The 24,143-nt window shown below is 37.5% G+C and overlaps 1 protein-coding gene across 13 annotated transcripts in view; it reads left to right on the forward strand.

Annotated features, from left to right (window-relative positions):
* Positions 1 to 163: 163 nt before the first annotated feature.
* FUBP1 (far upstream element binding protein 1) overlaps positions 164 to 24,143 on the forward strand; it is a 43,011-nt gene continuing 19,031 nt past the window's right edge. For 2 of the 13 annotated variants that reach the window (XR_006016476.1, XM_042030410.1), the window contains exons 1-21: positions 185 to 384; positions 1,360 to 1,450; positions 2,438 to 2,500; positions 3,338 to 3,376; positions 3,712 to 3,751; positions 4,551 to 4,600; positions 4,695 to 4,766; positions 5,060 to 5,117; positions 5,574 to 5,736; positions 5,816 to 5,914; positions 5,998 to 6,099; positions 6,782 to 6,884; positions 6,969 to 7,069; positions 7,660 to 7,801; positions 8,594 to 8,754; positions 9,546 to 9,700; positions 9,788 to 9,867; positions 12,678 to 12,806; positions 13,403 to 13,477; positions 18,340 to 18,485; positions 20,979 to 21,026. Coding sequence is in view for 9 of the 13 variants with exons in the window: in XM_042030410.1 (XP_041886344.1) it covers positions 271 to 384; positions 1,360 to 1,450; positions 2,438 to 2,500; positions 3,338 to 3,376; positions 3,712 to 3,751; positions 4,551 to 4,600; positions 4,695 to 4,766; positions 5,060 to 5,117; positions 5,574 to 5,736; positions 5,816 to 5,914; positions 5,998 to 6,099; positions 6,782 to 6,884; positions 6,969 to 7,069; positions 7,660 to 7,801; positions 8,594 to 8,754; positions 9,546 to 9,700; positions 9,788 to 9,867; positions 12,678 to 12,806; positions 13,403 to 13,477; positions 18,340 to 18,485; positions 20,979 to 21,026 (2,031 nt within the window). In the remaining 4 variants the exon portion in view is untranslated. Of the gene's footprint in view, positions 385 to 1,359; positions 1,451 to 2,437; positions 2,501 to 3,337; positions 3,377 to 3,711; positions 3,752 to 4,550; positions 4,601 to 4,694; positions 4,767 to 5,059; positions 5,118 to 5,573; positions 5,737 to 5,815; positions 5,915 to 5,997; positions 6,100 to 6,781; positions 6,885 to 6,968; positions 7,070 to 7,659; positions 7,802 to 8,593; positions 8,755 to 9,545; positions 9,701 to 9,787; positions 9,868 to 12,677; positions 12,807 to 13,402; positions 13,478 to 18,339; positions 18,486 to 18,855; positions 23,557 to 24,143 lie in introns of those variants that run through there. The other 11 variants (XR_006016479.1, XM_042030412.1, XR_006016478.1 and 8 more) reach the window with 11 other exon arrangements.

Genomic DNA, 24,143 nt, shown 5'->3' on the forward strand with positions numbered 1-24,143 from the left:
TGCACGGAGAAACATCGCGATCTCACCGCCCCCTGCAGGGCGGCCCCGGAGACCCCGTGGGCCTGGCTGGGCGGGGCCGGGCGAAACGCCGCGAGGCTTCTCCGACGTTCTTCGGCGCCCGCAATGAAATCCCGCCCGAGATCTCGCGAGCTTTCGGCGCTCTCCCCCCGAGCACGATGCCGCGCAGGAATGTGAAAGGCGCGCGCCCGCCGCCATTTTCTCTCTTTCTTGGCAGGCGGCGGCAGCGGCCGGAGCGGCGCTGGGGTGGCCATGGCGGACTATTCCACCGTGCCCCCTCCTGCTGCGGGCGCGCCCGGGGGAGGCGGCGGCGGGGCTGGAGGAGTGAACGATGCCTTTAAAGACGCGTTGCAGAGGGCTAGGCAGGTGTGTGTGTGTGGGGCTCTATCGAATCAATGGGGTCCTGGGGCCTAGAGGCCGCCGTATCAGAGCCGTGGAACAAGGAGCGGGCTGCGCCCTCACCGTGCTCGGCTGTGGAGAGTGGGGGTCCCTCCGCAAGTGTGTGTGTATTGGGGGGAGCTTCGTCCTATCTACACGCCCTCTTTGCGCTACCTGCCCGCTCTGGGCCGCGAGGTATTTGTGGCCCCGCTCCGCCATCGCCCGCGAGCAGCGCTGGGCTCGGCCCGAGGGGATTTGGCGGTGAGAGGAGCGGCAACGCGGGCTCCCTCCCGACGGCGGGGAGGCGAAATCTCGGCGGGCGAGTAGCGGCGCGTTATCGGGCCCGGCCCGGCGGAGGGACAGGAGGGCGGCGGCTCCGCGGGCGGGCCGTGTTGTGGTGCCCGCGGCGCCCGCAGCCTGCTCGGACCGGTTGGGCAGCGCCGCGGCCTGCGGAGCGAGGGCCCTTGCGGAAGCTCTTTATCCCGCAGTTTTATTTGTAGCTTCTGCGCCACGGGCAATGTTTTCATCGCTTCTTGGGCGAAATGTTCGCCTCGCTTCTTAATAAGCGGTGGCGGTTTTGGCAGTATTTTATAACCCGGTGTAGTCGGATTTTGAGGTTGTTTAGTCGGTGAGGCGCTTCTGTGAGACACCACAATGTTTCGCGTAGAACGCGTAGAGAAAGAAAATCCTCGTTTAGGAAAAAGTGTTGGTGTTCAAAGGCCAAATTCTCGTTGTTTTTTTTTTTTTTAATGGGTGAGGAAAATTTGGGAGGCTCTACTGTTGAAGGATGAGCACAAGTCTTTAAAACAGAAAACCTCTATGAGCATAAGTGCTTTTGGCTTTTAATTATTTAGGGTCATTTTAATGTGCATTATTTAAATCCCTGAAATCTTCTAGAGGACGTGGAATAAATATGGGCCGAATTAATTTTTTTTTCTCGGCTCACATCTGCCTTTTGTTTAGATTGCAGCGAAAATTGGAGGAGATGCTGGCACGTCAATGAATTCAAACGACTACGGTTATGGAGGGCAGAAAAGACCTCTTGAGGATGGAGGTACGCACTCGTTCTTGCTGCATTTATTTTTGTGGAGTGTGGCCACTGTGCCAGAAAGACTGCAGGTGGTGTTTTTGTTTGTGGATTCGTGGTTTTTTTTTTTTCCATAGCACAGCATTAAAATACTTCGTTCCCTTCATAGATCATTACATACTTTCTCATCGTCAGTTTAGTGGGAAAGTTTGTTTTAAACCTTTGTGCTCTAACCTGAAGTGAATGTAAGCCTGTTTTACAATATTTTATATGTAGTTTAAATGCTGCAAATAGAAAAATGTATGCTGGGGAAAGGGACAGAAACATTCAGGCTGCAAAATGACTGTGCAGGTGTCATTGAAGTCTTTCATGGTTGCGTGGGATTGATTACCGCTTGTAAATTACAATTAGAGCAGGAAGTGCTCCAGGAGCTTGATTGTTTCATTAACTTTATTACTGCACTGTTTCAAATAAAAGTATTAATGCATTTCATTGTAAAAGCATAGGACTTTAAAAAAACACTGGAAAGTAAATTTTCTATCCTGAAGACACTTCTGTGTTGTCTAATATTTCAGCCTACAGCGTGTGTGAGCCCTGATAAGATCATACTTAAATCTTACGACTTGTTGCAGCTTTTTGGATTTGCCTTACACTGCAGTAAAGTTTTCTCCTGAAACGTGTGTGTCGTCTTCTGTCTCTTACAGAGCAGCCACTTCGAACTTAACAGGGTTTGATATGTTTAATATACACACAAAGTGCTAGCTAAATTACAGGAAGAAATCTCTGAGCTTGCTGAAATGTTCTTATAGGTCTCACAAAAGAGAAATGCCTTTTTTTTCCTTTAAAAGGATTGAAACTCAGTCTACAGAATGTAACTAAGGCTTTATGTCAGGAGCTCTTGTGTCCTACAGTAAAGTTTTTTTTTCTATGAAAGGTGAGGTTTTTAATATACAAAAATGAGCTAATGATGCTTCAGATGATATATGTAATGTATTCTTTTTATTTTATGTGTAGATGGCTCTTGGACAAGTCCGAGCAGTACAACACACTGGGAGGGAATGCCCTCTCCTTTTAAAGGCAGGAATTTTTATTTATTACCTGTGTTTAGTATGTAAACATGACATAAACTAGTGGATCTTTCTGGATTGACACAAATATTTCTTGGAATATGTGTCTGAGTTTTTGCTGCACATAAATTATGGTGGTTCATATAGCGTTTATTTTGGGGTGGGAAGGAAGCATCTGAAGTCTTATCTTTTCAGATATAGGTTAATGATGCCTTTTATTTCTCTACTGTACAGAAAGGATTTGGACGATAGTGATGTAGTTGCTTTGAATCTGCTTTTTTTTTTTGTGAAGTTTTATGCTATGAAATGCTTGATATTTGGATAGGGATTTCATATCAACATTCAGATTGAGATTGCATTGCCATGTGATACTGTTGTATTTTCAGATGTTTGGTCTAGATTTGTGGTCATTGTCAGAATTATTTTTTTAAGTCATTGTTGATTTTTTTATGGATTTGATTTTTTTTTTCTTTTTTACTATAGAAGCATCATTAGCTTGAGCAGCCAACAAAGCTCAACTTTGTTCCTTGTCTTAGTTGGGTTTCAGTGACTGGGTATCTGTGAGCTATCTACACACAGTGCGTTCTGAAAGCTGCCTTTTGTTAAACTGAATAGATACATGGAAAAATCTAACATCTTTTCAGCTATACTAACCAAGTGCTGAGTGTTCGTGAGATTTTTTCTTTTATTCAGATGATCAACTCCCTGAAATTGGAGGAGAAAAAAGAAAGGGGAAAAAAAAAAAGGGGGGGCTAAAATACACTGGAAATTTACAATTCACACTAAAAGGTTTAAGCACTTCTTGAATTTCTTGGCAAAAAAATTTTTAAAAATCTTAATTTTGCAGATCAACCAGATGCTAAGAAAGTTGCTCCCCAGAATGACTGTAAGTAATTTTTATTTTGTTGCCAAAAAAAAACCTAAACAAGTGTAACATTGTCAGACCAACAGTTTGAAAGTGTTATGGTAGGTGACACTTGAATAAATGAGATCCAAAAAAATGGCTGGGGATTTATGTCTTGTTGAAGCAGTGGGAGTCAGCTTTGTAAAACTGACAGGGGTGGTAGCAACAGATGAGTCTTTATCATTTTTTAACCTTTTGATAACACCTTTTAAAAGTGAACAAAAATTTGATACAATTGAGTTTTGTTATCAAGGGAGAAGCTTAATTGTAAATTATACCACTTGTTTGAATTTAATTTTAACAATCTTTGTTTATAGCTTTTGGAAATCAGCTACCACCGATGCATCAGCAGCAAAGGTAAGAGTTAGATTACATCTTATGTAGGATTTTTATTGGAATAAAGTGGTTTCAAGCAATTTTTCTGAAAAAGTGGTATCAACACATGAAGCATTTATTCTGCCTTTGTGTGATCTGTTGAAATTTAGTTTCAGCAAGTCCCAAGTTAGACACTTAAAATGTACCTACATTGCTGTCTCTTCCTTTCTCCACAGCCTAGGCTGTGGATCAAGGTTGATAAAAGGAAAATGTGTTGGCTGGTTTTTACTACTTCAGCATAGGCAGCATAGCTAGAAGTTCGAAGCAGATCTGAAGAGAAAGGGGGTGATGCCATCTTGTAAACAAGAAGCAAACCTGGATGTCCTAAGACCAAATAATTCAAACTTTATGTAGAGTATTTCTCACCTGTGTTTGTTACAACTTCATGGTTTTCTTCGTTTCTTACCTAAACAGTCAGATCCAACTATTAATATGCTTTGGACAGTTCTGAGATACCAAAATTTTCAGCATCCTTTGATGGATATAAAGATGAAACTTAAAATGCTACAGTAGCCTTTTCTGTATTGCACATCTGTTAATAAAGAGGGTGAAGGAAAACTTCTGACTGATTTGTATGACACATAAACCTTTTGTGTTGTTTCTGTGTATTGTCACCTTATGTAGAACTGTGCTTGCATAATCACTTCCAAAGGTAGTGGGAGGCAAGTAAGCCAGGGTGATGATGGGGGCAGTAGCTTGCTTTAGTTTAATGGGACAATATGTATAAATGTAATGCTGGTTTGGTCTCTGGATGGTCATTGTCTTTTGTTTAACATTGTAGGTCTGTGATGACAGAGGAGTACAAAGTTCCAGATGGGATGGTTGGATTCAGTAAGTAGTATGGGTGTGTGGTCTTGTAGTACAGTGAGGGATGGTAGCAGATGCTGATAATACAAATAATCTTTCTATATTTTCTTTCTCCAAGTAATTGGCAGAGGCGGAGAGCAGATCTCACGCATACAGCAGGAGTCTGGCTGTAAAATACAGATTGCACCCGGTAACTACTGGGGGGGGGGTTAACCTGTCTGTTTGGGGAAATGGAGAGGGCGGTTGGCAGGAAGTCCAGAAGATTGCTCATGGCTTCTAATTGCCTCAATCTTCATTTAAGGTGTAGTTTAATTTTTTTGTACTAATCTCAACTATGATGAGTGAAAGAAATGCAAAATGGGGTGCATAGATTATTCTACTTCAGTGAATGTGAAGTTGCAGTAGTTTGTGTATTGTGATTAACTTCATAAACTCTTTCTGACTTAACACTACTGATAAATTGGTTTAATTTTATGATTGCAGATAGTGGAGGCCTGCCTGAAAGATCATGTATGCTAACTGGAACACCAGAGTCTGTTCAGTAAGTATTTTTAACTGATGTCAAGACTGTAATCATGATTTTATTCTGATGGCAGCTAACATAACGCATGGTGAATATATACTTGCTTTTGTCCGCTGTTGTGGTGGTAGTTCCAAGTACGAATGTCCTTACTTTGCATGCTGAATCAAGCAGCAGCTTTTGTTCTGAGTTAAGCTTTGTAACTATAGTGAGGGTCCTTGAGGAGGTAACTTTGTTAAATGTGTTTGGTAAAGGACCACCTTTTGTATTCCAATATTGGGATGGTTTTATTATTTTGCAGTTAGTTTCTTAAGTTATTTTTGCAGATTGATTGAGTTTGCTTCATATTTCTTAGTGATAGTAATCATAATTATTTTGCAGAAACTTTTTAAATTAAGACTATTTCCAAGCGGGATAGGTGTGGGCAAGTGATACTTGGAGGAATAAGTATTTATAAACGTGTATTTTCTTTCACAGGTCAGCAAAAAGATTACTTGACCAGATAGTTGAAAAGGGAAGACCTGCACCTGGATTTCATCATGGTGATGGACCTGGAAATGCAGTCCAAGAAATTATGATTCCAGCAAGTAAAGCAGGATTAGTTATTGGGAAAGGTGGAGAGACAATTAAACAATTACAGGTATATCTGTATCTTCTTTTAAATATGATAGTACTGAATCTGGATTTGAGTGGGTATTGACCTCCCTTTTGTCAAATAGGAGCGGGCAGGTGTCAAAATGGTCATGATTCAAGATGGTCCGCAGAACACTGGTGCAGACAAGCCCCTTAGGATAACTGGAGACCCTTATAAAGTTCAGGTAAGGAGTGCTTCACAATTCAGAGCATTTTCTAATCTGTTCTGATGTTGCAGTACCTAAACAACCTTTCATTCTTCTTTTAGCAAGCCAAGGAAATGGTGCTGGAGTTAATTCGTGATCAAGGTGGCTTTAGAGAGGTGCGCAACGAATACGGGTCAAGAATAGGAGGAAATGAAGGGATAGACGTAAGCATGGTTGAAAAACTTGTTCACTGTATTTTGAGATGTTAACTTTAAAATGTTAAGTGGGGTAATACCAATGAAAGCTTTTAACCAGATTTCAGAAGTGATTATGGCATGTAAGTATTACTCGATCATTTCTGAATTCGCAACACTAAATGATGTGCGGCATTCACTTCGCATTTCCAGCAGTTACAAACAATGTCAAGTAGCTGGAGTTTTTTATCAAATGTGCAAGTAAATTTTATGGCCGAGTATATAATACTATAATGTTACTGAAATTGGACTTTGGCCTTTACAGAAGGATGTTCAAGTCCACCTGTTAATGCAAGTCACAGCCTAGTAACTGTTCATCAGGGGAGAGGCTTAAAGTTTCATCTCCTAGAATTTTAGACACTTCATAAATTCTTTTTTTCTTTTTTTTTTTTTATTCTGAGAAGTATAGTATCCACTGGAATTGCTACCACTATGAGAACTTGTAAAACATAGAATCACTTTCTGTTTGATACTTTGGTCCAGTATGTGCTAGGCTTGTGACTTGATATTAAAAAATACCATTTCAAAAAAGCCTGAAGTGGCATTGATCTTGCCCTAGTTTACAATTATAATTAATTCTAACCCTTTCATTGTGTGGATTTTTTGGGAATATCTGTGTCATCAGCATCTTGGTTTGGTTTTTTTTCCCCAGGTTCCAATACCACGATTTGCTGTAGGTATTGTAATTGGAAGAAATGGAGAGATGATAAAAAAGATCCAGAATGATGCTGGTGTTAGGATCCAGTTTAAGCCAGGTTTGTAAAACGTTCATAACTCTCTGTGAATTAAGTGTAAATTTACTGAATTGCGTATACTGGAATAGTTCATTTTTATTCCAGATGATGGAACAACTCCCGATAGAATAGCCCAGATCACAGGGCCTCCAGACAGATGTCAGCATGCTGCAGAAATTATTACAGATCTCCTTCGCAGTGTTCAGGTTGGGTAACGTCGTTCAGTTTTTAAAATCTCCTGCCCATGCTTTGGAAAGACCCAAAATTTTCAAAAAGTGTGTATAATTAAAGAAAATAATTTAGTTACGCCATTTGAATCTACTTCAAAGTTTGGCCTGGAATATGAATGTTTACTTCTACAGTTACAGTTTTGCAAGTGACAGTACTGATTCAAAGTCATGGCATTTCTCTATATGGCTGGTTTTTAGAGCTGCTGCTTGTCTTTTGTGTTGAAAGCTAATATGCTCTGACTTTTGGTTGTAATCAGTGTTTAAAAGCTCATTGTTAGATGAGCCCCACTGCTGCATTTACAGAAGGCAGACAAAAATTACATCTCTGTACATGTGAAACTTTCTGCTTTCTTCTATATCCTTCCTTCATCTTTCATACACAGAATTATACAGAACATATTCTAAAATGTAATTTAGGCCTTCTGTAAAAGGTACTGCTTTAACTACCAAAACTGTCTGAGTAGAGAATCAGTTTTTTCTTAACAAACGATGTCATGTAACCTGTTTGCATTATTTGTTTGCAGTAATTTTATAGCACATGTTCATTTGTTGCTGCTTCTTTTTAGGCTGGTAACCCTGGTGGACCAGGACCTGGTGGTCGAGGAAGGGGTAGAGGCCAAGGCAACTGGAACATGGGGCCTCCTGGTGGATTACAGGAGTTCAATTTTATTGTCCCTACTGGCAAAACTGGATTAATCATTGGAAAAGGCAATATATCTTATATATGTACATTTATATGTTATTTTAAAACCACTCAGCTTTTCTGTTTGGACAAATGCCATGCTACAGAGGCGTGTGATTAGCATGATGCTAATAATGCAGATGTTGTATGTTCAATCCCTGTATGGGCCTTTCACATAAGAGTTGGACTCCATCATCTTTGTGGGTCCCTTCCAACTCAGAGTATTTTGTGATTCTGTCATTTTTTAAAAATTTTTAATTGCTAAATTACCTCTGTTTTGAAGACTTTGGGTATACTAATGGTACATATAACTTTTCTGGATCCTGTAGGAGGAGGAGCCAGTTCAGGGAATTTAACTTTCTGGTTTTGGTGCACTGCAAGAAATTGTGGACTTAAATAGCATGTCAGCCTCTGTGGGGCTTTTTTGTCATTTGGGCTTCCTTCCCTTTATAGGGAGGTTGGGTTTTAAGTGTATTTACTAATAACCATGTGTGTCAGTTGTTACTCATGTCTGATATTAAATGTTGACATGAATGGAAAAAAACAGACAAGGTTGTCGGAATTCTTTGCTGTTGTTTCTGAGTGACATTTTTGTGGTCTTTAAAATAAAAAAATAACTTGTTTTACTAATTTATTGCCATTAAATCTCTATATTACACTGAAGAGTTTTTTTTTAAATTGCTAGAATGTTCTTGATTGGCTTTTAAGAATAGGTGCCTTTTCATGTCTTTTCAGCTTCTGCGCAGTTGACTTTCTCTGATTCGAATCAGTATTTTTTGCTTTAATGCACGTCATAACAACTCTATGTTGCATTGTAGGTGGTGAAACTATTAAAAGTATAAGCCAACAGTCTGGTGCTAGAATAGAACTTCAAAGAAATCCTCCACCTAATGCGGATCCGAACATGAAGATGTTTACTATCCGTGGAACACCCCAGCAAATAGATTATGCACGACAACTAATAGAAGAAAAGATTGGAGTGAGTGTATAACTGCTTTTTTGTTTACTATTGGAGCTAAATAGAGGTGAAAGCAAGTCTCCTTTGTGGATGCTTCTCTATCCTTTCCCTTCCCAGATAATCAGATAATAAATTGATAATAATGGCTATCTGAATTTAAAGTACTATAAACATAACAAAATCTCGAAATGGAAACAGTTGATCTCTTCAACATCCTATGGTGTGTTCTTGATAATGCCAGTTTTGTGCATATGAGAAATTTGATACATTCACAGAATATTAGATATCAGTGATACTAAATTGTGTGTTTTGCTTTTCAGTCTCAGTATATTTGGGTAAAGTTCTAATCCAAGTTACGCCTTCGGTTCCACTGCACTTTCGTTTGCATATGTGGGCATGTAATCAAATTCACTAGTGGCTTTTTGTTCCTGATCTTACAAGCAGTTTTAGTTAGTCAGATTTAGGTGTATTGATTTATTTTATAACCGATAATGTTGTTAGAGTGTGGGGCTTTTAGTGCAACTTGTGGAAAAATCCATGGGTTTTTTGTAAAATCCTTCACTTCCTCAAGACGGGACTGAAATAAATGCAGTCTTTTAGTTGTTATTACTGCCACAGCTGCCTTTAACTGTAACTAGTCCTAAGCTTAATCAAACTCTAAAAAGCCTGTTTTCTGCAGGTAACTGTCTTTATTTAAAACCAATCAAACCTGTTAGACGATTCACTTAGAGTGTTCAGATAAATGTTTTTAAATTTTTGAAAAATTGAGAACCTCAAGGTGTATTTTTATGTCTGTGCTACCTTTGTTACAGGGTCCGGTGAATCCATTGGGTCCGCCTGTTCCCCATGGTCCCCATGGTGTTGTTCCTGGCCCGCATGGACCTCCTGGGCCACCAGGTCCTGGTGCTCCCATGGGACCATATAATCCAGCTCCTTATAATCCAGGCCCTCCTGGTCCTGCGCCTCAGTAAGTATTGCTTCAGCTGACTTCCTTCTTTGTAAGGTGACCCTGGGACCGGCTTTCACTGTGTGTGTATGACCTGGTCTTTTGCAGTGGTCCTCCAGCTCCATATGCTCCACAGGGATGGGGAAATGCTTATCCACACTGGCAGCCACCTAACCCACCAGATCCAGGTAAGAAATGCACAGCTGTACTGTAGGGTGGGTATGTTTCAAGTACATCCATTCTGTCCTTACAAGTATATGCATTATACAGTTCACTTGTGTTACACTCATAAAGCTGAAAAACTCCTATTTTTCTGGATTTTTTCTTCACTGATTGTCATTTTACTTATGTTTTGCATTTTACCTATGTGGCTTGTGAGATGTTGAAAGTTAATTGTTACAGTTGGAATATGCTTTTTTACAAGTGTTATTGATACTGCATCCCTATTTATGATACTTTTTGCAAGTCTTGGTTCACTGATTTTGTGCAGTTCAGTTTTCTTACAATTGATGTTTTTGCTAAAGTTCTTTATTGAGGATGTCTTTTTTTTCTCTAGTAGTAGATGACTTCTGATTTTAAACAGTCTTCACTGCTCTGTCTTTTTACAGTTAATGCTATAATGTTTCTAGGTTTTGTTCTATTAGAATTACTTTTAAGAGTCTGATATACACAAATGTATTTTGTTGAGTCCTTTTTGAGGGCTAAAACCTTGGTAATTTGCTGTTAATACAGTAAAACTAGTTAGGGTTGTGTATTTTGAGCTTTTGCTTTTAATAGTTTTGTATATTCTTCTGAAACCCGTCTTTGTAGAATCTGTTTCTTCTATTTCTGTTTATCTTTGTCAAGACTGGGAGTTCTTACTTAATTACAACTTCCAAAGTTGTAGTATCCTGCTTTTCTTTAAGTTTACATCCTTTGGTTGGACTAGAGGATATGGGGAAATGGAACATCAGCCGCAGAAGGCATGGTAAGGCTAGATGCTTGAGTCTGTTGTACCTCATTTGTTTGAGGTTGAGTTTTCTCAGAACTTGAGCCAAAAGATCTCAATATCATTTTTGTTATAAATGACAAATATTTTCTGATAGTCACTCATCCTGACATAGGATCCATTAGTGGAGAAGGGGACTATATGTATGTGTCAGGTTGTATCTTTGCAAAGAACCATTGCTGGGTTTAGTTCCCAAACTTCCATGCAAGGTAGTTCTGCATGTATTCAGTTCAGTATTTAAAAATGCCTGCTGACATTATTTAGAAGTAGAATAATTCAAAGTGACTTGGTCTCAGCATAGCAAAACCACTATTAAAATGTTACAGCCTTTTTCACACCACCTTCTTTATTATTTTATGAAGTTACTTATCTACACAAAGGCTGTGTAAGAAAAAATGGCAAATACTCCCTTGATGTCATCCTGATGATTCTGTAACTGCTTTTTTGATAAATACTTCTCTTAAAAATCTAATGAAGTTGTCATATATGCAGTTGAAGTTGGTGTTTCTTTTGACTAGCATTTCTTTGGATTAATTTTCTACAGTTTTCTCTTAGTTACTCACTCCAGTGTAACAAATGGGTTATTTTAGTATTTTTTTCAGAGGTGCTTTCTCCAGACCTGTGCTTGCCCTTGTCACATGAAAGTGGAGCTAGTTACTACAGTCAGATTTCTTTGGAAATTTAATGAATCCAGCTCTGTGTTCTTCTACTCTAGAGAAGTAGCTAAGGGGAAGGAGATGGGGAATTGAGCAATGGCTTATTTGATATTTGCAGGTAACCTTAGAATATAGTCTGTGTTAGTTTAAATCCACTATTATTGATGGAAGCAGTGTAATTTAAAACAGGAAGTAGTGTGTTAACATTTTTTTCTGTATTCTGATACTGTGTGCATTTGAAGTGGTTACATCTGACTTGTCACAGGATTTCATTTAGCATTAATTTGTTGTTGTGGGTTTCTTCTTGAATGTCTCTTTCAAGGGATTTCTTCATCTTCCATTATTCACTGCCCTACCTGTTTCCTGTTTAGGGAGGATTATATTTCCGTTCCCATGTACAGTTATTCTAAAGTATCAGTTGTCTTCATATCCTTTTGTGAAATTCTCTCCTCAGTTGGCTGCATTTCTTTGCAGATACTTTTACTCTTTTAAGACTGCAAATACTGTTTGCAAATATATGCTGGTTGTGTAAAACATACTATGTTCTCTAATAATAGATTTTCAGGTATTGTGGATTGCCAATCTGGTAATGTAATCAATCTGTGACTCAGCAAGAATAATCCATTCCTAAAGGCTATATGTGAAAAACAGAGAAATAAAACTCTAGGAAACAGCATCATTGGCCTGCCTAGATGTAGATAAAAATAAGGAACCATGGAGATAGATGCAGAAGATGCAACTGTTTCTATTTTTTTTTTATACTAAAAAGCTGTAAGTAAACAGTGATGCTTAATAGCCATGTATGGGGATTCAGGTTCCTAAAATGCTGTGTGTTTCTCTATTTTACTGTTACCTTAAAGTTAAACTGACAAGCATTGCAAATGCCTAGTAAGTCTTGTATTCTTCTGTTTCAGAAATATGTATTTGGCACGCCTCCTCCACCGTTGCCAGTGTCATTAGCGTGAGGTTCTAACAAAAGTAAAACCCTGAAATTGTTTGGTGCTAGAATGATTCATTGCTGTTTCCATTTATTAACATGACTGTTTAAATAAACTTGAAAAATCTGTTTCTGTTTATCACACGTAAGATTAATAAGTGGCGTTGTAGTAGAAAGGGTTCTAAAATTATTTTATCTCACCAGCTTTATGAAAGTACACTTTGTACAGTACATTAGTCTGAAACCTGATCAAAAGTTTATGCTAGAAAGAAAGAATACTTAAAGGATGTACATGGATATTTTGTTGAGATGGATTTTTCTTTGGAGGAAAATAAGAATGCCTAGGACAGGATTAATTGAGGACAGCATTCTGTTCATAGTAGTACTATTACAAATGTTTATATTCTGTTTTCATAGGTAAGCCAGGAACAGATCCCAATTCAGCAGCGTGGGCAGCTTATTATGCTCACTATTATCAGCAGCAAGCACAGCCACCACCTGCAGCCCCTCCTGGTGGACCAGCTACAACACAAACTAATGGACAAGGTAGCTATTGAGTGAAATGGACATATTTCTCGTTGCTGGAGGTGTAAACACCCCATTATTTTTTATTGTTGTCTTCATATATGGGGTAAACTTATTTTAGGTAGCTGGTTTTCTTGGGAAACTATTGCTTATAGCCTTCAATATTGCTTTTATTAATTTCAGCAGTAATGAGAGTAATGTATTTAAGAGAATTTTGCTGCAACATGGGCTGACTTAACGACTATATAGAGCAGTCATAAATAAAAATGTAATGAGCTAAGCTGTTGATTGCCATTTGCTTAAATGGTCACATTACTTCCAGTGGGTTTAGGACAATTACAGTTGTGGTATTTAGTTGTGTTATTTTAATTTTTGTGCCTGGCTGAGGCTTACCACTTGAATTTTGGTGTTTCGTATTGCTAGTGGTATGCACTTCCTGAATCTTGAAAACATGTCTTTTTCACTAGTAGTATATTTGTGCTTGTACCACAAAGGTTTATAGTGTCAGATTTGAGTGATGTCATGTGGGACCATTACTGAAAATTTCTGTTGATTATTTGGATTATACATGAAACAAACCCCAGTAGTTTAGTTTGACTGTTTTTAATATAATTCAGGAGATCAGCCAAATCCAGCACCAGCAGGGCAGGTTGACTATACCAAGGCCTGGGAGGAGTACTACAAAAAAATGGGTAAGTGTGCAGGGGGTTTTTTTGTTGTTTTTTTTCTCTTCCATATTCACAGTGGAATGTTTTAGGAGACTTGCATATTTTGCTGGATGAGATGGGGTTTTTACCCCAAAAAAATAAAAATCCACAGTCACATGTGTTCTGAATCAAATACTGCTGAGAAACAGACTTCAATTTTGTGTTGTTTTTAGGGATTTCATGGTACTGAGGGTAGTAATCAGCTTTACAAAAATGCTTCAAACTTAAGGAGATGTCTTTGATTGTTGGGAAGCAACATCTTTTAAATATTTCAATCTGAGTGTTTAAAAGTATATTTCCCAAGTTTTGAAGTTCAGCTTTGATCTCCTTTATGTAGCTGTTGTTTTTAGAGTTTGATAGTTGTTTCCCAATTCTCTTCAGATTACATATAATTTTCTTTTCTTGTAACTTGTTTTCTGTGTTTCAGGTTACTAAAGTATCATAATTAGCTTCCATTTATACTGTGCCCTTTTTTAAATAGCATTTGCTTTGCAGCACTTGAGCTGTGTTTAAACTGCAGGTTACATGTTGTTGGTAGCTTTTTTTATAAAAATGAAATGAATAGGCTGGTTAAGTTGATTATTTCATTGTTTTCTGTATAAGGAAAGAGTGTGTGAATTTTATGTACTGGCAGAAGGTGCCATTACTGTTTAAATCATGGTGATGTCGTGTAGGTCATGTTCTGTCCATGGTGTCCGGCTGTGGACCACCGTAGGTGGTGGAGCTCTGGATACTGAGCCCCAGTGGGCTTAGGAATGCCAGTGCTTTCCCAGATATCTCTGACCAGAAATACAGCAACATCCTGTTAGGGATGCGTCTTTGTTTGCATGGGAGGGTTTGGTGGCTGTTTTGCCATCTTCCAACTGCACTCAGTTTTCTCATGGAATATTAAAAGCATTCAGATTTAAGATTAATAACATGCTTAATTCCTCTTACTAACCTTCCACTGTATTGGTAATTAGTTGCCAAGACATAACTACCCTTATTCTTTATTTTGGCACAGCATAAGTGATGAATTGAACAGAAAATATATAATGATTATTTAGTTCAATAATAGTGTATCAGACTAAAACAGTTACAACTCCCAAACATAAGATTTTTAAGATGATAGGCCTTTCCATTTTTCTTCTTCCTGCTTCATTTAGCTATTTCTTCTCAATTCACTGTCTGTTAGTTTTGCTCACATTTTAAAATGCAAAGTTGTGGGTGGTTTTTACTGTTTTTTAAATAATGTAATTTGTTGGCAGGGGCTCAGCCATCTTTCTAATTTGCTATCTTGGAAAGGGAAGTCTGGCTTGCACTAGTCTTGCACTTGCTCAGATTAACTAATAGCTAGTTATAAGGTGCTAGGATAGAGTTTATGGGAACAATTTCAAAGAGAAATGTGAGCCAAAAAAATACATTGGGAGATAAAAATAATTGCTCTTAAAATGCAAAATGTAAAAAGTGCCAAGACAACCAACTAAGAGGAAAAACACAAGGTCAGTTCTCATCTTAATTTCTTTTTCTAGTTTGGATTGAGTTCTTTGCCTGAAGGAGAGTTCTTGTGGCTGGACCTATATAACTTGACTGTGTAAATCATGAGAACTTTCTGCTGCAGAATCTTGATGTGGTAGATAGCATTTCTCTTAGAAAAGAGGAATTCAGTTGGATGTAATGCTAAATGGTGGTGATTTTCCCCACCTCGGTAACTATGTTAAGAAGCAGTGGAAGATCTGATGGGCAGGAAGGTTGTCCAACAGCAAGTTCATGGGCTCTCCAGGCTCTCCAGTACCATTTGTACTGTAATTTTCTGTCCCCATTAACTTGTGCCAAAGGATGGGAATTACAAGTCCTCTTTGATGACTGAGATTTTTCACAGCACAGATAATTTCACTAAACTTTGTTAGAGAGAACTGAACTGAAATTCAGAGTTGTTGAGCCCAACCAGTTCTGCTGTTTTGCTGGTTTTGCTATTGAAAACTCTTTTGATAATCCTTGTGGCAAGCCTCTGAGGGTAAACAGTACTGAGCTGAACAAGTTTCCTGTGATATTGCAATTGGTGTTTTGAATTTTCTCATACTTAGTCAAGTATGAGTGATCTGAAAATGATAAAACACTCCTGAATATGCCCATCCAAACAGTGTTTTCAAAGTGGCTTCCTGCTGGTGTGATATGACTCTGCTAATCACAGAGAACACTTCACTGTATTTTTTAGTGAACAGTGACTTGAAAGTGAACCTGTTTTCTGACTCAGAAATACAGTGGCAAAGTCCATCTCCTTTTTCAGACCCTTGTTTCAGGGGCTACTCCTTTGAGTAGCAAATACTCCAAAAAGTCTCTTATGGATAACAGTTCCCTTTAAACATGAAGACATTTTTTAGTAAATGATCTGTATGCCACTATTGAAATTAGAAAATTTATTGTTTAAAAGTCATTCCCATATACTGTGGGCTTGACATACAGTTAAAGGATTCCATAATAAAATAGTGGAAGTGTTTTTAAAAGATTGCTCAGCATTGTAGTGGGAAAGAAGAAACAAAACAGTTTGCTCTTACTAGAATCACTCTTGATAATGTTGAACGGTAAAATCTGCTGGTGTTTCCTTTTTCAGCCCTCCTTAAACAGGTGTTCTGTGTTTCTCATATTTACCAGTCTTATCCGTAAGTGTTCCCTTTGAATTTTGATATTAACAAGCAGGTGCAGCTTCTACACTGAAGGGAAGCTTTGACTAAATTGCTGATTCCATGTGTAAGTTCAGAACTACTTGCAATTAGGGAAATGGTGCACCTAAAATACCCATTTCAGGACAGAAGTCCAGTTTGACATCTTTGAGTAGATGTTAAATTTCCTATATTTGATTTATTACTTGAATTTCAGTGCTGCCTTGACATAGTTGGCTAAATGTCCAAAGGTTCTTGGGTCATAATGTGCAAAAAAATCCCTTTTCTTTGACGTTCAGTTGTGTTGACAATAATTTGTACGTACAGTTATTATCTCAAAGTAATGGTGAACTTGGGAAGAGAGTATCCTTGGATAATTTGTAACCATATTAAAGATAATTTTTATTAAAATAACTGATCAGAAGTGTAAATTGTAAGTTGTAATTCACCACATTTTTAAAGTTGTAAAATGTGATTACAGCTCTAAAGCATTGAAGAAATTTAAGTTTTTGTAGAAATTCCTTTACTGTATAAGCTCAAATAAAGATGGATGGACTTCCAGAGCTTACCTACAGTGTAAGTAGAAAAACTAAGTTGTAAAGGCAGTTGGAAAATGGAAGGTTGTATTTCAATGGCTTCCAGGCTAGTGCTTTGCCAAATACTCACATTCTCTGCTTACAAGTCATGTTTTTGAGAGGATTAGAAGACTATACATGTGTAGGAGTAGTGTGAAATAGCTAGGATTCTTTATGTGAGTTTTCTTTGTTAAAGTATTTTCAAAAAACCCAACCAGACAAAATCAACCTTCTGTCTGACATCCTAGAAAACACTTCATTAGAATTTTTGATATTCATGTTTCTCAGAAGGTTGCTCAGTGGTTTTGTATTCTAGTAAAAGGTGAGGTGGTTTCAGGTAGGATTGAAAACTTCCAGCCCTCATCCAGTGGAAGCTGCCCCTTTTTGTTCATAGCAGAAGAGACAGTTGGGTGCACAAGGAATTGTACAGGGGGCAGACTTGCATTTTGCTTGGGTTTATTTCCTGCAGGGTGATGGGATGTGGTGGTTTGTTTTTGTTGGGTTTGGGGTTTGTTTTTTTTTTTCCTAGTATCTTAGAAAAAGCTTGCAGAGGTGGTGGTTTTTAGTAGTATCCTAATTCTGACTTTTGATTTGAAAAATAATGGATTAAGAATGTAAATCAAAAGTGTCATAGCAGAGTAATAAAAGTTCTGGTTTGGAAGTTCAGGAAACTTCAAATGAAGCACTAAGTATAAAACCCTTCTGTCTGGGTGCCTGCGATGTTTAGTGCTTAGAGTGTGTTACTTTGCTTAGAGTCCTGTACATTTTGTAGTGGTAACTGCAAAAACACCTCTCAGAAATTATAAAGAAGGTTGTGGTACTAAGAGGGCTGTACTTGATGTTTCTGAAGTTGGGGGGGAAAAGGAAGTAAAGATGTGTGTGACAAATCTCCTGTGGAAGAACAGCATGACTGAACGGTTGGTGGTAATTTTCTTTGATTGTTTTGCTTGGTTTTTTAATAAGCTGAAGAGTCCTTGTGTATCAGTCTGTCACTGTTAGGGATTTTAGTCTGTCAGTTGATTTTGTTGAAAGGAGCAGTAATTCTGAGCTGTCTGAGAGAGTGTGTTTGCACACGCTCTTGTTTGTAGAGGATTGGAACTTCTGCGAGGTGTGGAAGCAGGTTTTAGGACTATGGTGGAGTAAAGGTTTACAAAAATTACTGCCTTTTTGAAAAATATAACCTGCAATAACCTTGTAATTGCACAAAGGATGCCAGAATTGGGGAAGTGTATGAACTGGCATCTGCTGAGCTAATGAATGCAGTCTGTGAAATAAGATAAAATTAGTCTAGGTGTGGATTACAAAGTGTTTTGCCTCTTGGTGTGTATTCAAATACTGCTGTATTAATCATGTTTAAAGCCTGCTGTTTAGGTCAGCAGGCTTTAAACATGATTCGTTATTATGAATCAAAAGGCAGAAAAAACTGTCTTCATTGTTCCTCAGTTTTGATTTACATGGGAATCACTACATTAAAATAATAGAATGAGTGTTCAGGCTGAAAAAGCCCACCACAAGTTTATTCAAAAGCCTTGGGGGTATATTGCTAGGTGATGTTTGTCAGGTGCTGAGATCTTGACGTTTTCTCATTTCTATTGCAACAACAAAGCTGTGTAATTGTAATTACTTGCAGGTCAAGCTGTTCCTGCCCCTGCTGGGGCTCCTCCGGGCGGTCAGCCAGATTACAGCGCAGCGTGGGCTGAGTACTACAGGCAGCAGGCAGCATACTATGCTCAGACAAGTCCACAGGGAATGCCACAGCATCCTCCAGCACCACAGGTACAGTCTTAAAGTGGTTTTTGCCTGGCTTCTGTCTCAGTGGTTGTAGATATTTTTTTGCATGTCTCCTGCTTTGTTCCTTTGGAGTATGCATCTTTTTTTCTAGCAAAATAGCTATCAGAATAATTAGTAGATGACTGTTTACCTGATAACTTGAGTTCTGTATCTATCCATATGTTTGGTGATTGTTTTTTTTTTTTTAAAAAAGAAGAAAAACTTTCTCCTCCCAGGGTTTTGAAAATCATGCAAGAAGCCACCACCATTTACATTAACCAATTTTTCTTTCTTAAAGGCTTCACTCCTGAGTTAGCTCAATTTAAAGGATTTTCTTTAACTTTTTGTGTATCTCTTATGTATCTCTTCTGCACAGGGCCAATAATAAGAAGTGGACAATACAGTATTTGCTTCATTGTGTGGGGGAAAAAACCTTTGTTAAATGTATGGATGCAGACGCCTTGATGAAGATCTTAATTTTGGTTAAAAAAATAGTGTTTTTGAAAATGTACAAAATATCTATCACTACTGATAGGAGGTAATATTTCTGTGTAGAAATGAAAAAAATGGTTTGTTTTTAGTATTAGTGTAGATGTACACATTCCAGCAAATGTATTTGCAATTATGTGGTCAATGCTTTGTGATATAAATGTACTTTTTCAATGTATACTTTATCACTTTTAAAATGCCTGTTTTGTGCTTTACAATAAATAATATGAAACCTCCTGTGTCGGTAAGTTGGATATGTGGGTATATGCAGAATTATAGGATTGATTTGCAACGCTGAATCAAGGTACCTGTACACAAATGAGTTGGGTTTTTTTCCCCCCCCCATAAACTTTGTTGAGTTTAAAATCTTGTGATTAGCATGTTTTTCCCCTCTTGCAGAATAGCTGTAGAAGGAGGATCTCTTTCATTGTATTTTGCTGCCTAGCACCAGTAATCTTGATACCTTAATTTTCTTTCTACTTGATTAAAACTGCATGTGTTTAAGAAGATGATCTTTTGGCATACTTCCATTGCATTAACAGTGAAATTTCCTTTTATACATGACCACTGTTTCAGACCTGTGCAGCTGCTATAACAGATAACTTTTGTTTTTAATTGAGTACTTCAAAACTGTTCCTGCATAATTATTTTATGGATTTTTTCAGACTAGTTATAAAACTTGAAAGTGTAATGTGCTTAAGCCTTCAGTTTAAAGTAGTCCACTTCAAAATTCAGTGTAGAAAAGTAAATGTGGTAATGCATAGTAGTTACAAAAATTGCATCTGTCCTTAAAACGCTGTTTTGTTTGAGTGGTGGGACTGGTTGAGAACTTCCTGCAGAGCAGATATCTTCTCTTTTTGTAAATATTCAAGTATTTGAATCAACTGATTATTTTTTTATATATACTTGAAACTTCTTATTGCTCTAATGCTCATACTAAAAAGCTGATTCTCTTGAAATCCTGTGTTTGCTCTTTGCATATTTATTGGCTCTTTGCATATATTAGACTACATGCACTACAGTCTGTCTTGCCATTGTCTGTTGAAGTGCAGGTTTGATCCAGCCAGTATAGAACTAGCTCTATAGGGGTGAGGAGGACTGTGCTGTGTATCATCCTTGATTGTTCCTTCAAGGAGCATTGCACTGTAAGTACATCAGAATGACAAATTGATGAACTGCAACAGTATCTTTTTGTCAATGTTCCACATAATGCAAATGCTGTACTTGTGTGATATTATGTTGGAATACAGTGCTGGTATCTTAGGAAATCGTAATTGCTTCTTAATTCAGCAACGTAGGTTTGCTTATATATACATACACATAATCTGAGTTTTGTGGGTAAGTATTCCTGAAACTTTTAGCAATAGCTAAAGAAAATCATGTTTCTGTTTATCTGAGTAAGAGTTTTTTTCATTAGTACTCCTGAGACAGCTGTCATTCAGTGTTTTAAAGTATGCATATCGTAACATTGAAGTCCTTGGAACCACTTGTTAGACAGAGTTGTCTTTGTCTTCAGATAGTTTGCGGATATGTAGTGATGTAGGTATGTTTTAAATAATTCTATGACTGTTAATTGCTTTAATTTTTGGAACACCGTGTTGTTGCTTTGAGAACAAATTTTTTTAGGGTGGCTGCACAGAGAAGTAAAAGTTAAGGCTTGAAAACTGAAGTAGTTTTTTCAGGTAATCAGCAATGTATGTATTGTGCTGTAGAAATAGAAGGAATTATTTTTATCCCTTTTAAAATTAGGACTTATGCTGGTAGCTTGCAAAAGGCTAGGACAGTATTTGCTATCTTTAGTGTAGGGTATTAAGTTTAATAGTTCAGGTATTTTGCATGGTATTTTGTAGATAACCTTACAGAATGGTGCATTTATTATGTACTAAACTGAGCAAAATTAAATTCACTGGATTCTTTATCATTCACAAAATGGAGGCTGTTGATTTTGATTCATTTTAAGGTATAAAATCTTTATTAATTGCAAACAGTGCAATTATTTATACTTCACAGTGCCTTCCCAGACCTTCCACCTTAGGTTCTGCTGCAAAAAAGCAACAGGTAAGCACAACCTAAGGAAGTATATAAATTAATATATTTCAGTACATTAATGTTGTCCCTGTGAGATCTTTGTGGTTGTGTATTGAAAAGCAATCTGCTGCTTCCCCAAATGCATTGTTACTCACGGTTCCATTTGAGTGGAAAATCATAAGTTTTTAAACAACTGTTTCTATTTCTAGGTAAATATGTATTTTTCCTTTTTCTTTTTTTTTAAGAGAAGATTATTAGATTGCAGTAATTGAACTTGATCAGAATAAGTAATTTTTGTTATTTTACCTCACGTAGATAATTGTTGCAATTAAAGAATCAAACGCTTTCAAATATGCAGGAATTGCTTCGGTTAGAAATGTCAACAGCCTTCACAAATGTTTTTTTACACTAGGGCACTATTCCCACTTAAACCATAAGACCTAAATGTAAAGAATGACTTCTTGTTGTTATCACTGAACTTGATAACTTGTCTTACAGTTATAGTGTGTTAGTGGAATCTTTAGATAACTTAGTTTGCTTATTCATACTTGACATGGTAGGAAAAGAGGTTTTGGAGTTTGAGATGAGTATGTTTTAACTGAAAAAGCATGAGCACCAGTTAAATCTTAACAGTACAGCAAATAATATTTTATCGCTATAGCAGTCAGTGTATCCTGTTTCTTGATACTTTTAACTGAATTGCTGAATATTTTGATAGTATAAAATGTTAAATGTCTTACAGATGATCTGGTACAGGTTTTTGTTCTGAGCTTTTCTTGTTGGTTTTTTTTAGCTTAACATAAAGCAGCATCTATTTGGTTTTTTTGTTCATTATTCTGTTTCTGAAATGTGCTGCTCCTCTTTCAAAAGTCCTGCTTATCTGTACATCAAAGAAAAATATTCAAAAATACTGCCTTCATTTTCACACACAGTGCTGAAGATGCTGCAAGCACCAAATCATAGCTCATAGAATCAGGTCCTGAGATAGTTACTACCAGTAAAGAGGAATCCTTTGAGTGTATGCCATTGGTGAGCCGATGAGCATGGACCATAGAAGGGCTCCATGTAGAAGGTAAAATTGGCAAAAGCATAACAGATTTGAAATGTATCCCATACATAATGATGTAGGGTATAATTTTTGTTTTGATCACTCTTCATTCTTTTAAGTATTTTTTGTTTGACCATAAATGTTCCATAATCTGTTAAGTTTTTTAAACTGTGATTTAATAATATAAACCATATATTTTACTTTATATTCTTCTAAACAGCCAAGCTAATTTTTGAACTGAATTAATAGTTGTGCTTCAGTTTCTCAAGCCACTTAGTATTTCATCTGTAGCTTAACATGTAACTTCATTTTTGACATGAGAAAAGGGTAGGTTTGTACCATTTGGATTTTGATACTATGAATTTAGTGTGGGGGTGAGTCATTTGTTCACTTCCTTTTTACATGGTACTTTTTCCTTCAACTGTTACTCCTGAAATATCCTGAACAGTCTTTCAATTGTTAATTTAGCCTGTGGGAGGAGATAAGAGAAGAAAAAGCAGTGTATTGGGATGTTGCTAGTGTGTGGAAGGTGAGATGTTCTTGTGTGTAGCACTTGAGGTGTATTGGCTTCCAGCTTTCTCACTGCGGGGCTTACAGGCATGCTGATTTGTGCAGAGCATAGTGTTTATTTTCCAACTCTGTTTCCAAACTCATAGATCCTGGGCCAACAGTAGATTATTGGAGTTACCCCAGTAGCCAGAAGGTAACAGGTCTTCCATAGAAATGCAGTGAACTTTTCCAAAAGGTGTCTTGAAATGCTTCCTGCTTACCCCACCCTCACCCCTTAGTGTCCCACAGGGAATGTGAAGAGTAAGAGAAGTTTTGAAGGGAAGCATAATGTTCCAAGTAGGAAAAGCATTTTCTTATGCTTTCTGCAGGCTATACTTCACTAGGACATGGAATAAAATACCAGGTGGATATTTTTTAGTGTAGCTAAATTGTAAGTCATCTGTTTCACTTGTCCAGGCAGACAGGATCACGATTCACTTGCACAGCCTATCTTGAAGTATTTCATCTTTTTACTAGTGGTGTTTTATTGGATGGTAGAAACTGTTTCTCCCCTGTTCTCTTCGGAAGTAATTCTTAAGTTTTCCATTGCATGCTAAAAGCTTTTCCATTTTGCTTTTTTTTCTGGAAGTGGGGGGAGGAAGGGAGGACTGGGCTTTTCAGAAAGCATACAATTGACAGGATTCCCTCTTCCCTAGTAATAGCTTATGAAACTCTTGTGTATGCACAAATATTTCTCTTGCGTGCATGTGAAATGCCTTTTCGTCCTGAGAAAAGTGTTCTCTGCAGAAACTACCCGTGTGTAAACAGAAGATTGGCTTTAAAAGGCAACTGTGATGGGAACAGTGTCTTAGGGAGATGCAGCTTGGACTTGAGGTAAATTGAATGCTTTACAAAAATGTGGTTTTGAGCTTGCATTGACATTGTATGTAATATGGGTACACATTAACTGTATAATGGTTTTTGTATGGTTTTTCTCAATAAATGTAAACTGATGAATAATAATAGCAATGGTTTTGTCTTTTTTTGCTCCTATCCCTGCCTTTGTTATTTTGAAATAACAGCTTCAGAGGAAAAATATTGTAGCAACCTGTACTTTGTGAATGAATATCACCCAGAAGAAATTAAGTAAAATATTTATATGGTTATTAGGGTAAATACTAGTTCAAAGCATCATGCAGCTTGTTGCCATTTTTTTATTGAGGCAGAAGAGTGACTTTGAGTAGGTAACAGTACAAAGAAAATCAGCAGATTTAACCACAGGAAGATTTCTTTCTGAAAAGACTGCATACATTTAACTTACTGCAGCTTAGCTTGCCTTTATGTCAAGGCCTATACACATGTACTTTAATTTAAAATGTGACTATTTTTTTGTAAAGTTACTCCTCCGGAAGCTTAATCTGAATGGTTCAGATGGTGTTAGCAGAGTGACATGAATGTTGATGTCAGGAGGTGTTAGAGAAAAATAGTAGCCTTAAGAAGACAGTGTTTAGAGATGTGGCAGTAAATTTACTGCGTTAAGATTGAGAAAACAGGCACTTTATGAAAATAATTTTCTTAAAGCTTGTTTTTTACCACCTTAAAGTATGAGC

This window comes from Corvus kubaryi, unplaced genomic scaffold, assembly GCF_017639235.1.
Source record: "Corvus kubaryi isolate FWS band 111438036 unplaced genomic scaffold, C.kubaryi_AGA036_p1.0 37334, whole genome shotgun sequence".
Classification (NCBI taxonomy): Eukaryota; Metazoa; Chordata; class Aves; order Passeriformes; family Corvidae; genus Corvus; species Corvus kubaryi.